Here is an 18,935-nt window from a genome sequence, read left to right as displayed (position 1 = left end):
AGTGTTTGGGTTATCTTCCTAGCCTTCTCAAGCCTTAGCCAGTCATTCTGGGATTCTGGTTGCCCTTGGAGCAACCAAACATATTCCTACCTCAGGACCCCTACATTTTCCACCTCTGCTGGGGTAACTTTCCTGAGAACCTCTCCCCTGGTATTGTCTAGGCAAAGGCTTGTCCCTGAGACCCTCCTATGAGGGCTCCAGAGGTAGAATACGTGAGCCACACAGTTCTGGGCCCAGTGAGGTCCAGAGGCTGTATATAAGGGAGTCAGCCAGAAAAATGTGTGTGTGTGTGTGTGTGCTTATAATCCTCACGCTAGAGGGCTACAGTAAGGCTAGCCTCCTCAGGGGGCTTTTTCACAAGTGAGAGCCAAGGGATCGGGACAGCATAAGACACAGTGGTAGGGGTCGAAGGGGCAGGGAAAAAGGGATTTTGTTCTTGGTTCTTTGGCACCTGTGGAACTGTGTGCCCTGAGAAGGAACAACCCTAACCAAAAAACCAAACATACGGAAACACGTGAAAAACCACTCTGGAGCCCAAGATGAGAGGAACAGGGCAGGAGGGTCCAGGAGAGGAAAAGTTTGGGAAGCCTTCGAGGAACACTCATCTAAGACTGGCTTCAGGGCTCCAGTCACGGAGCTGGATCCCTCGTGGTCTCCCCAGGCTGGACCCTGCCCCAACTTCAGTCCCTAGTGCTGGCCTCATCCCAGGACACATGACTCGCCTGTCGAGGGCTAGGCATCACGCCTGGGGGGCGTGTCGGGGGCGTGCCCGGCACGCCTTCTGCGCACACCCCTTCGGGGCCACGCCCCCTGTCTCCTCTGGCCAAGGAAGCCGTGGCGGAGTGCGCAGGATGCCCTGGGTGGCGGAGACCCTCCGTGGCAGGGCGAAGCCCCGGGGACGGGCCGGGAACGCCGGGAACACCACGCCCGCCGCGGTGAACCGTACAGGTGAGAATTGGGGCTTCGGGACTCCGAGGGGATCTCTCTGACCTTATCACGGACAGGGCACGGGGGCGGGGGGGGGGGGGGAAGCGGGGTGTGGGGAGGGAGGCGAGCAACAGAGGGCTGCATGGCTAGAGAGTGTGCACGGCCCGGGGCGTGTGCGTGACACTGCTGTGGGCTGCCCTAAAGAAGAACCTTCCCGACTTTAAGCGTACTCTCTGAGCCGAAGCCTGGCGGTGAGACGCCCCGAAGTCAGGCTGCGGGCGGGACGCAGCAGCTTGCTCTGGGTCTGCGGGGACCTGCGGAAGTCCGAACTGGTCCCACCTGGCGGGGCGCGCTGTCCCGGGGCGCCCTGCCCCGGGGCGCCCTCGTGGTGCGGGAGGCAGGTGTTCTCTTCGAGGTTCCTCGGTGACCACCCCAGCCAGCCTCTTACAGAAGGAGAAACTGATCCTATGAAAGAGGAGCGACTGGCCGAGGTCACCAGGGGGGCCTAGAGTTTGCTTAGGCTCTCAAAGGCCCAATGGTCTCCCGGAGGAAGGAAGGTAGGTGGCTTTTATTTTACTTTTAAGTGTATAGTTTCCAAAATATGCGTAAGGGGTTTCAGCTTCACTGCCCAAGGCTCCCGTTCCGATTTGAACGCCAGCTTTGCACCACGAATGCTTCTAAAGTGGAATCCATTTACAAACACAACCAAACCGGAACCCTGCACCTACTCTATTCCAAAAGCCCAGTCTGTTGGTCACTGCCCACCAGGGTTGCATTTGAGGGTCTTGAGCAACTCAGCTTAAGCCGGATTGATTTAGTCTCTTGGCACAAGAGGAAGCAGAGGCTTGAAGGCGGACATGAGGAGTCTGGTTCCTGCTTAGCACTGCAGAAGCTGAAAGGCTTGCCCCAGTCCTGGTGGATTTGGTTTATTTTGGTTGACACTATCCCACCCCATCAGCCAAATGCTCAGAGCTAAATCAGGGACCATTTTCTTCTATAATTTTGGGGCCAGTCTTGAGCCTGGTATAGCCTGGGACTCAACAGCCTGGAGGAGTTCATTTCAAGAGTTAGGAGAGCTGGTGGAACTTGCCCAAGGTCAGCTTAAAACCTGGGAGGCTCCGATATATTTGCATACAAAAGGCTGTTTACTTACAGAAAAGTTGGGGGTTCTTGTCCCAGTCTAGCTCCTGGGAGCTTCCTGTAAGCACTGCAACTCTGCTTCCTCTCAGTACTGCCCCCTGTGAGCACTTCCCACTTGTGAGGCACCCTCCTTGTCCCACTGGAGATGTGGTTACAGTCCTCCCTCTGACTTGTGATGAGCTTCCTGGGCCTCAGTTTCCCCATGTGCTAAGTGACCAGCGCTGTATACCTGCATGGATGTGGACAGGCCATGTGGAGTCCAGGGATCATCCTTGCCTTGCCCTGCCCTGAGTAATGGACTCCCATGGCTCCATCCCTGGTGGCCTCAGTCTGTGTGCTGTAAAATGGGCTGTTAATTTGTTATTGTCTAAACAGCAGTTGGGGGCACGGATACCCAGCCCCCCATCATAGAATGGGGTGTTATCACCAGCCTTTCTAGAGTTGATAGGAAGGTCAGAGTAGTCCAGAGGGCTGGTATCCTGTGGGTCTGTTGTCTTCCAGGGGCTGTAGAGGATGGCTCAGAGTAGAGTTTAGAATTATTTGTGGAATGGCAGGCCCTGGCCCTGCTCCCAAGGCAGCTCCTGTACTCCCTAATCTGGGAGGCTTTCCAGGAACACAGGGTTCCAGTGACTCGAGGCCACCCCCTTAGCACTCCTGGAAGGGACCTTGAAGAGTCCAGAAAGAAATGCCTAATGGTATTTTACCTACTCTGTGGTTTTATTTCTGCAGCCAAAAGGCTGACTTCTACCCATTTTACAGAGGAGAACTGAGGCCCATTGGGAGCCAGTGTGATTAAAGTAGAGTCTGCCTATCCCTTGAGATGTACTGTGCTCTCCTGTCAGGGTGCTGGCAGAGCTGCTAGTGAGAGGCAGAGTACCAGGAACCTCAGTTTCCTGACCCTTTAGGCATTTGGGCAACACAATTTTTCTTCGTTGAAATTTTCCGGGCTTAGTTCTGGGAAGAAGAGAGTATATAGTTCACAATATGCTCAGTAAGACACAGATCTTCAGGGGCTCTGATGTTTGTGCTAACCTTCCCTTGACAGATAGGCAGATGACTCTAAGATCACACAGCCAGAGTTATGGGCCTTCCATACTACATATTGTCTCTGCTGCTAAAGTCTTAGAAGGTTCTGTTCTCAAGAGTTCCCGTATATACATAAGTTTCTCTGAGAACTCTGAGAAAAATCTCTTCTAAAGATTTATGTTTTGTATTGGAAGAAACTGAGTCCTGGAGGAAAATCATACAGGGACTGACTACTAGCAGGTAGAGACTCAGGGCCAGCCTGCAAGTCCCATTGAGACTGGGCCCAGTGGCCTGCTATCTCTTTTCCTGGGAGTCTGACAGCATAAAAGGGAACTTATTGAAAGGGTTAGGGTGAGGGGATGGTGCAGGCTCCAGGAGGGAGGAAAGAAGGGACTGGCCTGGAGTCCAAAGTTCCAGATAAAAGATTAACAAGCAAGAATCTTCTCTCTACACCCACTGGCCTCAAGGACTAGGGGAGGGGAGGCTGGGAGGGTAGGGGCCCACCAGATCAGGCCATGTGCCCCATGTGAGAGCCTGGGAGCACTGCTGTGGCATATGGGTTGGACAGATGTCAGGTGGGGGACATAGGCTAGGAGTCCCCCTAGGCTGGGGACGGGGTGGGGGTGGGGTGGCCTTATGTGTTTCTGTCTTCAACACTACCCTGTGAAACATGGTCAGGCTCAACCCTGTGTGTTTTTCTCATTTGCACTAATCTATTCACTTCATTCTTTCTGTTTGTGTTTGTTTTCTTGAAGATTTAGTTCCACATGATGCACGAAGAGGTTCCACAGGTGCCTGTGTAATAATGCACCAGTGATGGCTCCTTTTTAATATTTATTTTTAATTTTATTTTATTGTCAAGGTGATTTACAGAAGGGTTACAGTCATATACCTAAGGTAGTAAGTACATTCATTTCATTTTTTTTCTTTTTTTTGCCATTCCTGGGGCTTGAACTCAGGGCCTGAGCACTGTCCCTGGCTTCTTTTTGCTCAAGGCTAGAACTCTACCACTTGAGCCACAGCACCATTTCTGGCTTTTTCTATATATGTGGTGCTGAGCAATTCAACACAGGCCTTCCCATATGCAAGGCAAACACTTTACCACTAGGCCATATTCCCAGCCCCAGTGACTGGGTTCTTACTAGCTATTCAAGAGGCTGAAATCTGAGGATCACAGTTCAAAGCCAGCTCAGACAGGAAAGTCTATGAGACTCATCTCCAATTAACTACCACAAAGCCTGAAGAAGAGCTGTGGCTCAAATGAGAGAGTGCTAGCCTTGAGTAAAAATAGCTCAGGAATAGCACTCAGCAAGCCTCTATGGGTTGTGGACTGGAAGGATGGGGACCTGGGGATGAAGGCCTTATGGGGCCATCATGTTTGGTGTTCTGGGTACCATTGTGCCCTGGGATACTTGGGATAAGTCCCAATCAAGAGGCTGAGATGTGAGGATCCAAGTTTGAAGCCAACCTTGGAAGACAAATTGGAAAGACTCCTCTCTCCCATTAACCAGCCAAAAGCTGGAAATGGAGCTGTGGCTCAAGTAGGTAGAGTGCCAGCCATGAGCAAAAATGCTGAGGGACAGTGGCCCTGAGTTGAAGTCCCACTGAGGTTGGTCCTATGTGCTAGTTCCTGCCTCAGGGAACCCACAATATAATCCTATTCCTGTGACTGGAGGACCAGTCACCCATTTTGCAGATTGACTCAAGTGTGAGGAATCTGGGTTCAGAACATCCTGTGGGAAAGTGGTCAGGTTAGGATCAGACCCCAGAGTCCAGGAGTTAACTCCCTCAGAAACCTATCTGAGGTTGGAAGAAGATTGGGGGTTCCACAAGGGTGCCTGTGCCTGCCTCGATTGTATGTGGATTAAAGAAAGCTGGCTTCTGTGGGTGTAAAGTTCCCTGAACTACACAAGAAGACAAGGCAGGGCCAGTGCAGTGGGGCCTGCTCCCTTCCAAGCCCCGTCACCTTCTCCATACCCATATCTTTTGTGTATTCATTTACTTTTGGCAGCACTGGGATTTGAATTCAGGACTCTGTGCTTGCCAGGCTGATGCTTTAAGCACTTGAGACATGCCCCCAATTCTGCCTCTTCCTTTCTTTTCCTTCCTTCCCTTCCCTCCCCCTTCCTTCCTACCCCTCTCTCCCTCCCTCCCTCCCTTCCTTCTTCCCTTTCTCCTTCCCTCCCCACTTCTCCCCTTACTCCTTCCCTCCTTCTTTCCCTCTTCCCCCTTCTTTTCTTTCTCTATTCTTTTTTTTCTCTTTTCTCCTTCTTTCTCTTTCTCTTTTTCTCTCCCTTTCTTCTGTGCTGTTACTCAAGGCCTGGGTGCTCTTCCTTAGCTTTTTTGCTCAAGGCTGGCACTCCACCACTTGAGCCACAGCTCCAGTTCTCACTTTTTAGTGTTTAGTTGGAGATGGGGTCTCACCATCTTTCTTGCCAGGGCTGACATTGAACCATGACCCTCAGATCTCAGCCTCCTAAATAGTTATAAGTATAGGCATGAGTTACCAGCACCTGGCTTCCATTTCTTTCTTTTTTTAAGTTCTTTTTAAAAAGTTTTATTGTTATTATAAAAGTGATGTGCAGAAGGGTTATAGTCATACAAGTCAGGTAAAGAATGTTTCTTTTTGGACAATGTCATCCCATCCCTTGCTCTCTTCCAGTTTTCATTTCAAGTTTAAAGGAAGAACATAGGGAGGTGTAGGGGCTCTGCCTGGTGAGGGCTCCTTGTTGGCTGGCTAGGGAATGTGTAGTCTGATGCTGTGTTTGGGGGCCAGGACTACATGTTAAGCCCTCTATCATATGTCTCCTAGAGCCTGCCTCCCCTCCCCAGCCACTACTAAAACCTAGCCTTCTCTGCCTCCTTAGCCCATGCATGGCTTTGGGGCTGCCACCCATTTTGCTAGAGCTGTGCTGCTTTTATTTGTTTCATTTGCTTGTGCCTGCTGGGCTTCTCACAGAGCAGTGTGACAGGTGGCGGTTTCCCTTTCTTTGGTTGAGGGTAATGACATCACTCTGCCCCCACCCCATGCTGATGAGGCTCCGAGACAGAAGACAGAAGCCGGAAGTCTGTCCTTGAAGATTTGGGGCTGCCTGGGTTGTGGCTGGTGCACACTGTAAAGTGTGCCAAGCCCTGTAGTCGCTGTCTGAAGACACAAACACCCACCACCGCAGAACCCTGCTGCAGAGCACAGGATGTGGCTGTTGACAGACGTAGTGTGAACTGAGTTGGGACATCTCATCACCCTTTTCTTCTCCTGCCAGGCTATCCACACTGCTCTCCCTAAGACATACTTAGGAGTAGTTTGTGGTGGTAGTTTCCTTAGTGTGGCCAAAGATGTCTCTTCTAGTCTCCCCTGCCATGAAGCCAGTGTGGAATTGCAAGTGGGGAACACAGGTCCCAGGCAGGAAGTGACAAGGGCCCCCCATATCTCCCATCAAAAAGCTCTGACAGCCCCTCAACCCAGGTTCACTAGAGGCCTCCAATTCATATCCCTTATGCATAGCAGAGACCTCTGTTCCCAGACCTGTGCCAGCTTAGCACCAATGGGTCTGAGCCCAGAGCAAGGAGGGGCATAGCTGCCTCTACCCTCACTTGAGGCAGGGCCTTCCTGGTCAGGAAGGGGCAGCAGGACTATGAAAGGTTCCTCTGGCATTTTTATTCCTTCCTGGCACACAGCAGAAGAAAAAGGATTTTTTTTTTTTTTGTCTGAGACTGGAACTCAAACTTATTCTACCACCTGAGCCAAGCCTCCAACTGCCCCCCCCCCAAGGATATTATAACTACACCCAAGCTCCATTCTGTCCTCAAATCACCCCTTGCCTGCTTTATCACATACTTGTATAACCTCTGTGCCTGCCCTACCTGTCATTTATTTTGTGATGAGGTCTTAGTTTGAAATGAGGGCCTAGAGGCGTAGCTTAAGTAGTAAAGCACCTGCCTAGAAAGCATGAAGTTCTGAGTTCAAATCTTAGTACCACCACCCCCCACTTCAAAAAAATTAAATGATGGATTGAAGCCCATGTGTGCTTTACCAGAGAGACCAGTGTACTGACCCTCACTGCCCTCTCTCCCCGGTGCATCCTTTACCCTTGCTGTTCCAGACCTCTGGTGGGTGCTAGGGTGGGCCTCTTCAGCTGGCCCAGCCATACAAGAATGCAGAAGTTGCTGCTCTAAATTGAGGACTGGGAAGTGCTGGCTGCCTGGTGTTCTGTGGATGGGACTGATAGCAGGCCCTTGGCTACCTTGTTGTCTGCCATGGCTCTGAAACCCCACTGTCTACTTCCCTGGTCAGGAGGACAATATATATCCAGACAGATCCCAGGACCTGAAAAAGCAAAAGGTTTCTTCTGCTTGAGAGCATACAGACCATGGACCTTCTCTGTGAGTCAGACTTCCTTTTTATATTCTTGCTTTGATGTCCATGGAACAGGGCTGGTAGCTATGAGGAGCCAGATTCTAGAGTTAAGAATTCAAGTCTCAATGCTGAGTACTGTGATCCTGCCAGTAATCTCAGCTATATGGAAGGTATAAATAGGAAGACCACAGACTGAAGGCAGCTTGGGCATAAAGCATGAGACCCTACCTTAAAAAAAAAACAACACAAAAAAACCTAAAGCAGAAAGGACTAGAGGTATGGCTCAGTTGGTAGAGCACAGTTCAAGTCTCAGCTGTATCCCTGGGAACTGGGTGACCCAGGGCCATGGTCATCCCAGGGCTTCAGAAAATGGTTCAGATCAGAAGTTTTGAATCATAATACCTGGCACAGAGGTATGCTCTGGGTCAGTATGGCCCCTTCTCTGAGCACAATGTCATACGCACCACCCTAGAACTTGTCCATTTCTCCCAACCCTCACCAGACAATCTGTTAAAATAGCTTAACCTGTTTTGTTGTTTGTTTTTTTGTTTTTCGCCAGTCCTGCCCAGAGCTTGAACTCAGGACCTGAGCACTGTCCCTGGCTTCTTTTGCTCAGGGCTAGCTAGCATTCTACCAATTGAGCCACAGCGCCACTAACCTGGTTTTAATCTCAACCAAATAAAAAAAAATATTAACCTACAAAAACAAAAAATCTGGGCACTGGTAGCTCACACTTATAATCCTAGATACTCAGAAGACTGATAACTGAGGATTGATGTTCAAAGCCAGCTTGGGCAAGAAAGTCCATGAGACTCTTCTCTTTAGTTAATCATCAAATATCTGGGAGGGGAGCTGTGACTCAAATAGTAGAGCACCACCAAGTTCAAGTCCCAGTATGAGCACCAAAAAAAAAAAAAGAAGTGGACAACTCAATAGCTTTTAGAAGTACAATCACTACCCCAGACTTTATTTTACCACCTCTATCCCCTAAGATAGAGATTCTATCCCCTAAGCAGTAATTTCTCAATTCAGAGGATAAGGAGAGCCGCGAATTGAGAAGTTACTGTCTACTGTCTCTCTAGATTTCCCTATTTTGGACATTTCATATAAATGAAATCATTCGATATGTAGCCTTTTGTGTCTCTGTCACTGTGTGTACGCTGGTACCGGAGACTGAACTCAGGGCCTTGCTCTCTTGTTGTTTTTGTTTGGTTGTTTGTTGTTTAAGGCTGATGCTTTACTATTTGAACTACACCTCACTTTTGGCTTTTTGCTAATTAATTGGAGATAAGAGACTCACAGACTTTGCTGCCTGGTCTGGCTTTGAATCTCAACCCTCATATCTCAGCCTCCTGTGTAGCTAGAATTGTAGTTGCAACCAATAATACCAGCCTTATTCTTTTTTCCAAATACCTTCTTCTAATTTTTTTTATCTGAGTTGATTTTCAATTGTTAGGAAGTAACAAATGCCTTTTACTTTTCATGCAAATTTATTATCTCTTTTTTTTCTTCCTTTAATTTCTGCCTTTGGGGCTATGCTTAGGTAATAGTGGTATGTTTACATTTATTGTCTTTTCTTTTTTCCAGTGCCAGTCCTGGGGCTTGAACTCAGGGCCTGGTCCTGTCCCTGAGCTGTTTTGCTCAAGGCTCTACCACTTGACCACAGCTCCACTTCTAGCTTTTTCAGTGGTTAATTACATATAAGAGTCTCATGGACAAAGGCCTCATATCTAAAATATACGTAAAACTCAAAAAATTAAATTCCTCTAAAACAAATCCTCAAAGAACCAACTGCCCTCTCAACAAATGGGCTAATGACCTAAAAAGAGACTTCTCTGAAGAGGAAATGAGAATGCCCAAGAGACACATGAAGAAGTGCTCTACATCACTGGCCATAAAAGAAATGCAAATCAAAACAACACTGAGATTCCACCTCATCCCAGTAAGAATGTCCATTATCAGGAAAACTAAGAATAACAAATGCTGGAGGGAATGTGGCCAAAAGAGAACCCTACTTCATTGTTGGTGGGAATGTAAACTTGTTCAACCACTCTGGAAAGCAGTGTGGAGGTTCCTCGGAAGAATAAACATAGAACTCCCCTATGACCCAGCAGCTCCACTTTGGGGTATCTACCCAAAAGATTACAAGCATGCCCACACTAAAGCCACCAGCACAACTATGTTTATTGCAGCACAATTTGTCATTGCTAAAATATGGTACCAAGCCAGATGCCCCTCAGTAGACAAGTGGATCAGGAAAATGTGGTACATATACACAATGGAATTCTATGCATCTGTCAGAAAGAATGACACTGCCCCATTCATAAGGAAATGGAAGGACTTGGAAAAAAATCATACTAAGTGAAGTGAGCCAGACCCAAAGAAACATGGATGCTATGGTTTCCCTCACACGGAATAATTAGTACCTGTTTAGATTAGTCATAGCAGAAGATCACAACAGCCCAATAGCTATGCCCATATGAACACATAAGGTGATGCTAAGTGAAATGAACTCCATGTTATAGAAACAAGTGGTATATCATTGTTGTAATTATTTTCAGCATGCCATATGAAACAGTATCCTTTTTCTTTTCTTTTTTTCCCCCCTCATATTCCCTTCTGTGGTTTTACCCCTGCTATTACTCTATCTGATCTTAGTACCCTGGATACTGTATATACGTGTATTAGAACTAGGGAAGGGACAGGGAATACCAAAACAGAGAGACAAAGGATAAAGACAAACCATTCCAAAAGTAATACTTACAAAAACCATTTGGTGTAAACAACTGTACAACTCATGGTGGGGAGAGAAAAAGGGGGAGGGGGTGGGGAAAAATGAGAGAGGAGATTACATGTTGGATAACAAATGTACTCACTGCCTTACATATGAAACTGTAACCCCTCTGTACTTCACTTTGACAATAAAAAAAAAAAGAAACAAACAAACAAAAAGTCTCATGGACTTTCCTGCCTAGGCTGGCTTCAAACCAGAATTCTCAGCTCTCAGTCCTGAGTAGTTAGGATTACAGGCTTGAGCCACTGGCACCTGACAATGTCTTCTAATGTTTATTAATTTTGTAACTGGAGTCCTCAGCTTGGTCCCAACATTTGGATGGTCCCCCAGGACTTGTTCCAGAAGATCCTTCAGCCTTTGGAGGATCCCTCCCTCCTTAATGCCAGCACCTCCCTTTCACCCATGCCAAGCTGCCCAGAGCCTCACAGCCTTTATCTCTCCCCAGGCACATGTGCCCAGCTGCAGCCACCCCCAAGGGGCACCTTGCAAGTCCTCCGTGGCGATGGCACCTCCGTGGGGACTGTGCTCGTGTTCCACTGCCCCTCCGGCCACCAGATGGTAGGGTCTGGCCTGCTCACCTGTGCCTGGAAGGAGAATGTTGCTGACTGGTCTTCAGGGGCCCCTGTGTGCAAATGTAAGACCCTTCTCTCCTGAGCCACATTGGTTTAATAGCTGCTTGGTTGGGGGTAGCAGAGGACTAAATCCAGTCATGTGAATAGTCCTAGGTGTTCAGGCATAGGCTGCCCAGGTACGTAAGGTTCCACCTTTCTGCTGGCAGCTTGTGTCCTGACAGTGGCCCATAACCCTTCAGAGCTGCAACGCTGGGCATGGAATCTACTCCTCACTGCTGGTTCAAATCTTGCCTCTGCACTGGTCCCTGAGCCCCAAGAGACCATCTCTGTTATCGGAGCTGGTACTTTGACACTGATTAAGCAGGAAACCCACCCTTCCTTCTCCCTTCTTCCTTCTTCCTCCCTCCCTAATCCATCCCTCCCTTTATGTGGCAAATCCTAATAGGGTTCTCTGTGTATCAAGGTCTCTAGGCACTGGGAACACACTGGATCAGAATATGCCTGATCATGGGGCTCTTGGTCTTAGGGAAGGAGTCATTTTCTGTGACAAAGGGTGTTGAACAGTCGGCAAGATGGCACTCTCACATGTCATTGTCAAAAGCAAAATATATTTACCTGTGTATTATCTTAATGTGTTTTGTGCATAAAATGTTTCCAGAGTTAAAATAGCTTGTTCAATGCTGAGTGTATATCCTGTAGGACTTCTCAGAGCCTTGAACTTATTCATATGCTGGATGAATCTTTAAATGGCAGTATCTGTTAGGACTGGGTTCCAAGAGGCAGAAAACCTAAAATGACAAGTATAATCTAGGTGGCACCACCATAGCAGGCCCCAGGCCCCTGCTGTATTGTCATGACCCAAGCTGGTGGCAATTGTTCCAGGTCTGGCTTATAGGATGTTGGCCACTAAGGGCAAAGATCAAACAGCATTTCAAGGAAGATTCTTAGAAGTAGTCCCTGACCACTGTCATTTATCCACTCTTTTGTTTTTGTAATTATCATCATCATCATCATCATCATCATCATCATCATCATCATCTTTAAGTAGTTGTACAAAGATGCATTGTACTCATAAATGGATTCAACATACCAGTTTATGGGTGCAATGCATCTTGATCATGTCATTCCTTCCACCTCTCTCCCCTGTCTCTCCCATTCCCTCAGTTGGGGGGCTGGGGTTGCTGTCATCTAGCAGGGGAATGGGACTAGGGATGGGAACTATGTGCAGTGTGCAAAAGCATATAATATTGTTCAAACTAAGATCCTAGGATCTTTTTTTTTCCCCTCCCAGAATCTATATAAATGAGCCAGCTGCTGTGGTTCATGCCTCTAATCCTAGCTACTTAGGAGGCTGAGATCTAAGGATTGAAATTCAAATGCAGCCTGGGCAGGAATATCTATGAGATTCTTATCTCCAGTTAACCACCCAAAAACTAGAACTGTAGCTGCAACTCAAGTGGTAGGAAGCTATTCTTGAGTGAAAAGCTAAGGCATAGTGCCTAGGTCCTGAGTTCAAGCTTCAGTAATGGCACAGGAAAAAAAAAGAATCTACTGGTTCTTAGATTATACAACTGACCTTTGACCCTAACTATAAGCATTTCTCTGGCTTTGCTTCAGCCTGTACAGTGACCAGAGAAGGTCCCTGAAGAGTTTTGCCTACTTGGGCAAAACAGTGGTCTGACTCAACAATTCACCTCCGTGCATTTTCCAACATCTGGTCCATTGCCCAGCCTTGTGCTCTAAATCAAGGATGATTCAAGTGTGCAAGCCAGGGAGGCCATTACTCTGATCTCATTGCAAGAGCAACTCCACTGTACTCCCTGAAAACTCCTATATACCCTGAAAAACCCTACTCAAATTCTCCTGGAGAAAGTCTTCCCTGATAGCCTCTTTCAAGTACAGTCTGCATAAAGCTATGCCTCAGACACCAGTGCCTCTCCTCAAAACAGAGTTCACTGAGAACGCGCCAGGCCCCATCCACCTCTGTCCCCTATCCATCCCAAGCCCTGTGCTTGGTGGATCTGGGCAAGCCGTCCCAGGAGCTGGTGATTGTCTCCTTCACAGCTGTGCCGCCACACGAGACCTTTGGCTTCAAGGTGGCAGTAATTGCTTCCATCGTGAGCTGCGCCATCATCCTGCTCATGTCTGTGGCCTTCCTCACCTGCTGCCTCCTCAAGTGTGTGAAGAGGAGTGAGCAGCAGCGCTCCAACAGGTATGGTAGCCTGGTGGTTCTGGGCACCCTGGCACCCAGCCCAGAGGATGCTGCCATAGCTGCTACAGACACCCTGGATCTGTGTTCGTGGGTGGTGTGGATGTGGTGCATGGTGGCCCTGAGGCTGCTATTCTTAGATCTGTGCACATACAGGACACTCGGCTGCATTAGTGGCATTTGGGACAACTGAAGAATGCCTACAGCTGAGGTGAGTGCCGCAGATTGAAGATCAGAACTACAGCCCATAAGCAAAATATGACCACTGAAGGGCTTAATGCAGCTACTAAACTGGTGTGTGTGTGTGTGTGTGTGTGTGTGTGTGTGTGTGTGTGTGTGCCAGTGCTAGGGCTTGAACTCAAGGCCTGGGTGCTGTCCCTTACCTTTTTGGCTCAAAGTTGGCTCAAAGTGAGCAACAACTCACTTCTGGCTTTTTGCTGGTTAATCGGATAGAAGAATCACATGGACTTTCCTGCTCCAAATGGCTTTGAGCTTACTAACTTCATATCTCAGCCTCCTGAGTGGCTAAGTGGGAGCCCCTGGTGCCTGGCAGTAAGATTCTTTTCTAGTTGTGTTGTCTGACTGTGGTAAAATATGAATAATACAAATGCATCATTTTAGCCATCTCTAAGTGGGCTGTTCCGTGGCACAAACTCACTCTATGCAGCCAGCAGCACTGCCATGGCTAGAACATAATCTACTTACTGTTTTCCTAAGTCACCTTTTATAGGATCACAGCCTTGCTTCTTGGTTATTCTCCAGTGGTGGAAGGAGGCAGAGTTAAGTTAAGAGAAACTGGAGTGGGAGAAATGACCCTAAAAGTGTCCCCTGTCTGGCTCCTCCAGAGGCTTGCCAACTATGTCTGCTTGAGGACATGCCTGGCTGTATGGAGCCACTTCTTCCTGTGTGCCCCCATGAGGAACACTACCTGCTCAGTGCCCTTCATCCTGAGCTCTCCCCCCCTCCCCCCAGGACAACCCAGCTGTGGTACCAAATGAGAGACGAAGACCTGGAGACGGTGCAAGCGGCATACCTAGGCCTCAAGGGCCACAATCTCAACAACAGCAGCAGTGGTGATGGAAGTGGCAAGCCAGGGAGCTGGTCCAGTCAGGCCCATGACAACCACAGCTTCACTATGTGGGTCACCAGGCTCGGGGGCAGGTTGGGGATGTGGGGGGACCAGGAAACCTTTTTTTCCAGTTTGATCAAGACCTGGGGAAGCCAGAGCCCTGCGCCTCAACTCCCAACCCTAACACAAGAGCATCCTGAAAGGAACTTCTCAGTTCTCAGAGCTACCCCATCCAGTCAGCTTACCCAAGAATTCAACCCCATAGGAGTGCAGAGGCTTGTGAAGACTCCAAGACTGGGGTTCCCTCCCAGTCCCAGCAGGACTCAGTGCAAGACTAAGCCATTGCACCCTCTCCCACTTCTCCTTTCCCCATCTCTCACCCCCTCTATTTCCTTTCCCTTTCCTTCTCTGAAGCATGCATTGGATGCACATGTGCACAAGTACACATCTCTCTCACTCATTTTCTCTCTCCCCCCCTCCCTCCCTCTCCCCCAACCCCCTCCTCCTGAACTGGTATAAGGATGTTCTTTTTCTGGCTCCAGAAACCTGACCCTGATGGCTCAGGGTCGATAGAGAATGTTGGCCAGACTTTCTGTCAGCTAGAATTGCCCATCAGCATCAGCACCCACTCTTTGCTCCAAGATCATGTCTAACACTAGGCCACCAGGTCTCTGGGTTCCTTAAACTCATATGTTTTTGTCCTTTGTGGAATGGCTTCCTGAGGGCCCTGGGTTCATGGTATTAACCAGAGACCCCTGCCCCATTTGGGCTGGCTGGTATGTGCAACCCATGGTGCTGAGATGTGTGTGCCTGGCCTGGCTGTTTGGTTTTCAGGTCTTAGACATGGCCCCAGAAATGAGTTGTAGGCAAGCCTGGGATCTCTGCCAAAGAAAAGTCCCAGATTCCTCAGTCAAGGCTTAAAGAAGGCAGGCACTTCATCCCCTAGGCGCTGAGTCCTGGGTTATTCTGCCTGAATTGCTGTGCCTCAGGGTGACTTTGTTCATTGTTGTGATTCAACCAAATTGTCCAAGAGAAGCAAAGATGGGCTCTTTGGTACTTTTTCTTCCTTGTCTTTTCTTTTTATACCAATACTATGCTTGAACTCAATTCCTGGGCTCTATCTCTTGGCCTTTTTGCTCAAGGCTGGTGGTGCTTTATCTCTTGAGCCACAGCCCTACTTTTGGTTTTGTGCTAGTTAATTGGAGATAAGAGTTCCAAAGACTTTCCTGCCCCACCTTGATTTAAAGTGCAATCCTGAAATCTCAGCCTTCTGAGTAGCTAGGATTATAGACCTGAACCACTGGTGCCTGGCTCTGTTTTCTTTCTTATTGTGTTTGCTTGCTATAAGGAGCCCTGCCTTCTGAGGTGTCTTCCTACCTTATTCAAGGTGTTCAGGGTTCATCTCATCCCTTCTGTGACCAGCTTGGTACTGCTCTTTCCCTCCCTACTGCCTGCCATGTCCCTGGAAGCAAACACAGAACTTAATCCTGGACCTAGGGCATTTCTGTGGCATCCTGGCCACTCCACCTGAGATACCTTGCCTACCAAGTCAGGAGCTGTGGCTTAGGGGTCAGAGGTCAGGAAATCCTGGCCATTATTGTCCTCAGTCTTCTCATACTTCATGTGTGGAAGAGGAAACTGAGGCACGGGGCGGGGGGGGGGGGAGGGCTCTATGGTCCTACACGCTATCTAAGGCCTCCAGGATACTTTTTTTTTTTTTTTTTGCCAATTCTAGGGCTTGAGCTCAGAGCCTGGGCTCCATCCCTGAACCTCTCTGTGCTCAAGGCTAGAGCTCTACCACTTTGAGCCATAGCACGGCCTTTTCTGTTTATGTGGTACTGAGGAATCGAATCTAGGGTTTCATGCATACTAGGCAAGCACTCTACCACTAAAAGCCACATTCCCAGCCCTCTTTTTTTTCTTTCTTTCTTTTTTGAGACCTTGCTATGGAACCTTGCTATGTTGCCCAGGTTGGCCTCAGACTTTGGGGTACCCTCCTGCTGTAGCCTCCTGAGTAGAGGGGACAACAACAGAGGGACACCACCATGTCCAATAGGAATCTTTTTTTTTTTTTGCCGGTCCTGGGGCTTCAACTCAGGGCCTTGGTACTGTACTTGAACCTCTCTGTGCTCAAGGCTAGCACTCTACCACTTGAGCCACAGTGCCACTTGCAGCTTTTCCTGCTTACGTGGTACTGAGGAATCAAAACCCAGGGCTTCATGTATGCTAGGCAAGCACTCTACCACTAAACCACATTCCCAGCCCCCAGTAGGAATCTTATTTTCTTTTTTCCGGGTAGTACTGTGTATTAGATTTCTGGCCTCATTTGTTAGGCAAACTTGAGCCACACCCCCATTCCTTTGTTTTTCACTTTTTTTGAGTTTTTGTTGTTTTTGGAGGGGGAGCTAGTCATGGCTTGAATTCAGGTCCTGGACGCTATCTCTGAGCTTCTTTTGCTCAAATCTAGTGCTCTACCACTAGAGCCACAGCTCCACTTGGAGATGTCTCAGACATTCCTGCCTAGGCTGACTCTGAACCATAATCCTCATATCAGCCTCCTGAGTAGCTAGGATTATAGGTGTGAGCCATCAGCACCAGGCTGGCTGTTTAGATTTCCAGATAAGGTCTCATGCTTTCACCCAAGGCAGCCTTACACCACAATCCTCCTACCTCTGTCTCCAAGATAGTTAGCTGAGATTGTAGGCATGAACCACACCACACCCAGCTAGGAGTCTCATACTTAATTATTATTATTACAAATGCACTATATCATTTATTTCTTAATAATTTTTATTATCTTTAAGTAGTTGTACAAAGAAGCCACCATTTAACAAAACAGTATGCATCATGATCCATATCACCCCTTTTAACATTTTCATCCATCCCTTCCCTATCTACCCTTCCCTCACTCTCCTTAATTTTATAGACATACATTGGATTCTTGACTGCATTCTTCCCATTTTCTCTTCATTCATCTACTCCTTTCCCCTTGACCCCACCCCTTTCAAGTACCTGCTTCCTTGTGTTTATTCTGTGGAATACTGACTTTGTCTTTCTAAGAAATTACATGATTTGAGTTCTCATTGGAACCTACCATATTTCAGTCAATACATTTGTATACACTTGCATACTACCTAATGTATTTACTTGTAAGGACACTATATCCTTTAGATTCCCCTCCCCCCACTACTGACTGGTCAAGTAAATGTCTGTGCTTAGAGCTATCTTCTTTTGTTGTTGATTTGTTTTTGTCATCTTGGAGTTGAACCCTGGAGCCTCGCACTTTCTAGGTGAGCACACTCCACTGAGCTACATCCCCAGACTTTTCCTTTTCTCTTGAGATGGCAGCTCACTATGTTGCCCAGGTTGGTCTCCAACTCCTGAGCTCAAGTGATTCTTCCTCACTCTCCTGAGTAGCTGGAGCTACAGGCATGCACCACTGTGCCCAGCTTTGTTGAGACGATTGCTTGAATATTTTTGCTGCCAATCACTTTCTACAGGGTAGCTCAGCCATATTATATAAGGACAACATGCTAATGGTTTGCTCATCTCTTCTTACTTTGCAAGTGTAAGTTCTGCAGGCCATTTTCACATTCCTTTGATACATGCTGAGAAAGAATATTTTCTCTAAACCTTTGCTTCCCATAGCATTGTGTTAATCATTCTCTGTTTTCTGGCCACATTACCTAAGAATGTTTTTCTCATGACCTTGGTATCATGAGAGACAGCTTGACCTGTCAACTCAAAAGTATTCTTATTGGGCTCTGTTCATTTTGATTTTAGTTTGGCTAGGACAGTTCTAGCTAGCAGTTTCCTTTTTATATAGTCATATTTCCTAGGCTATATCCTCCACCTGTGATACCTTCTACCCATCTTGTATTCCAATAAGGAAAAAGGTTATGACACACAAGAAGAGATGGTTACTTTCTAAGGCATTCTGGTTTTCTGGATGAGGGCAGCTGGGCTCTACTGGCTGATGTGTGAGGCCCAGGGGCCATGTGTCTGCCTTGGCTCTGCCTCATAGATACCAGCTGTTAGACTGTGGGGATCTGTGTGAAGGATAGTCACACACCTTTCATGCATTGTGGTCACAGGACTGTGGAAGGAACTATGGGAGGATCCCTGGGTGGGAGGGAAGCCCGGATGGACCTGTGACAGGCTGGCTTGGAGACCACTCTGAGAGCACTCTTCCTCAGCCTATGTCTCCTCTTCTCACAGAGACCTCAGTGACGGCATCAGAGAACTGGCCAGTGTGACCCACGATGTGGACAAGGACCCCTGGACTTTTGGGCCTGGTTCTTCAAGCACTGGTGGCCTCTCCAACTCACCATGCAGGCCTGTGGTGGTCCACACAGTGAGCCCAGGGCAGAGTCTATCAGGCTCCCGGCCCACCACAAGGATGACCACACGGCCTGCTATGTACCTTCCAGGGTGACCCCACTAGTCAAGTACCGGTAATGCAACATGTCCAGCTGGAGGATGGCCAGAGAAATCCTCCAGGTGTAGGGAGTCAAGCTGACACTGAGGGCTGAGGCCAGAGTGGGAAGTGTTCTGTCCCAGAGGAGCCCCCTGTGGTCTTGTAGTAATGACACTGAAACAGCTGCTGAACCAATGTCCTGGGGCAGCTTCCCTGCAACCAGGGTCCTTTAAAGAAACTGTGAGACACTTTAAGTAATCCTAGTTTTGCGTAGTAGAATAAGATAATGGTAATAAAATACTTTTCATCAAGTGCAGATGATTACTTCAGCTTCTTTTTGTTTTATTTTAATTTCTTGTACTGGGATTTTAACTTGGTGCCTCATTCTTTCACTTGGTGTTTTTTGCTCAAAGCTGGTGCTCTA

At 48.0% G+C, this 18,935-nt stretch overlaps 1 protein-coding gene across 1 annotated transcript; it reads left to right on the top strand.

Annotated features, from left to right (window-relative positions):
• The first annotated feature begins 818 nt into the window (after positions 1 to 818).
• Susd3 (sushi domain containing 3) lies at positions 819 to 18,827 on the top strand. Its single transcript, XM_048343601.1, has 5 exons — positions 819 to 948; positions 10,690 to 10,878; positions 12,881 to 13,028; positions 13,998 to 14,162; positions 18,313 to 18,827. Exons 1-5 carry the CDS (start codon positions 852 to 854, stop codon positions 18,527 to 18,529), a joined length of 816 nt encoding a protein of 271 aa, XP_048199558.1. The 5' UTR covers positions 819 to 851; the 3' UTR covers positions 18,530 to 18,827.
• Positions 18,828 to 18,935: the final 108 nt, after the last annotated feature.

Source organism: Perognathus longimembris, chromosome 1, assembly GCF_023159225.1.
Source record: "Perognathus longimembris pacificus isolate PPM17 chromosome 1, ASM2315922v1, whole genome shotgun sequence".
NCBI lineage: Eukaryota > Metazoa > Chordata > Mammalia > Rodentia > Heteromyidae > Perognathus > Perognathus longimembris.
The sequence above is the reverse complement of the archived record's forward strand: the minus strand, read 5'-3'. Positions and strand labels throughout refer to the sequence as shown.

Bases quoted from the DNA above. Each gene is read 5' to 3' on its own strand.
- Susd3 (XM_048343601.1), top strand. From the start codon at position 852: ATGCCCTGGGTGGCGGAGACCCTCCGTGGCAGGGCGAAGCCCCGGGGA. The intron at 949-10,689 runs GTGAGAATTGGG...ATCTCTCCCCAG, and splicing joins CGCCGCGGTGAACCGTACAG to GCACATGTGCCCAGCTGCAG. The intron at 13,029-13,997 runs GTATGGTAGCCT...CCCTCCCCCCAG, and splicing joins GAGCAGCAGCGCTCCAACAG to GACAACCCAGCTGTGGTACC.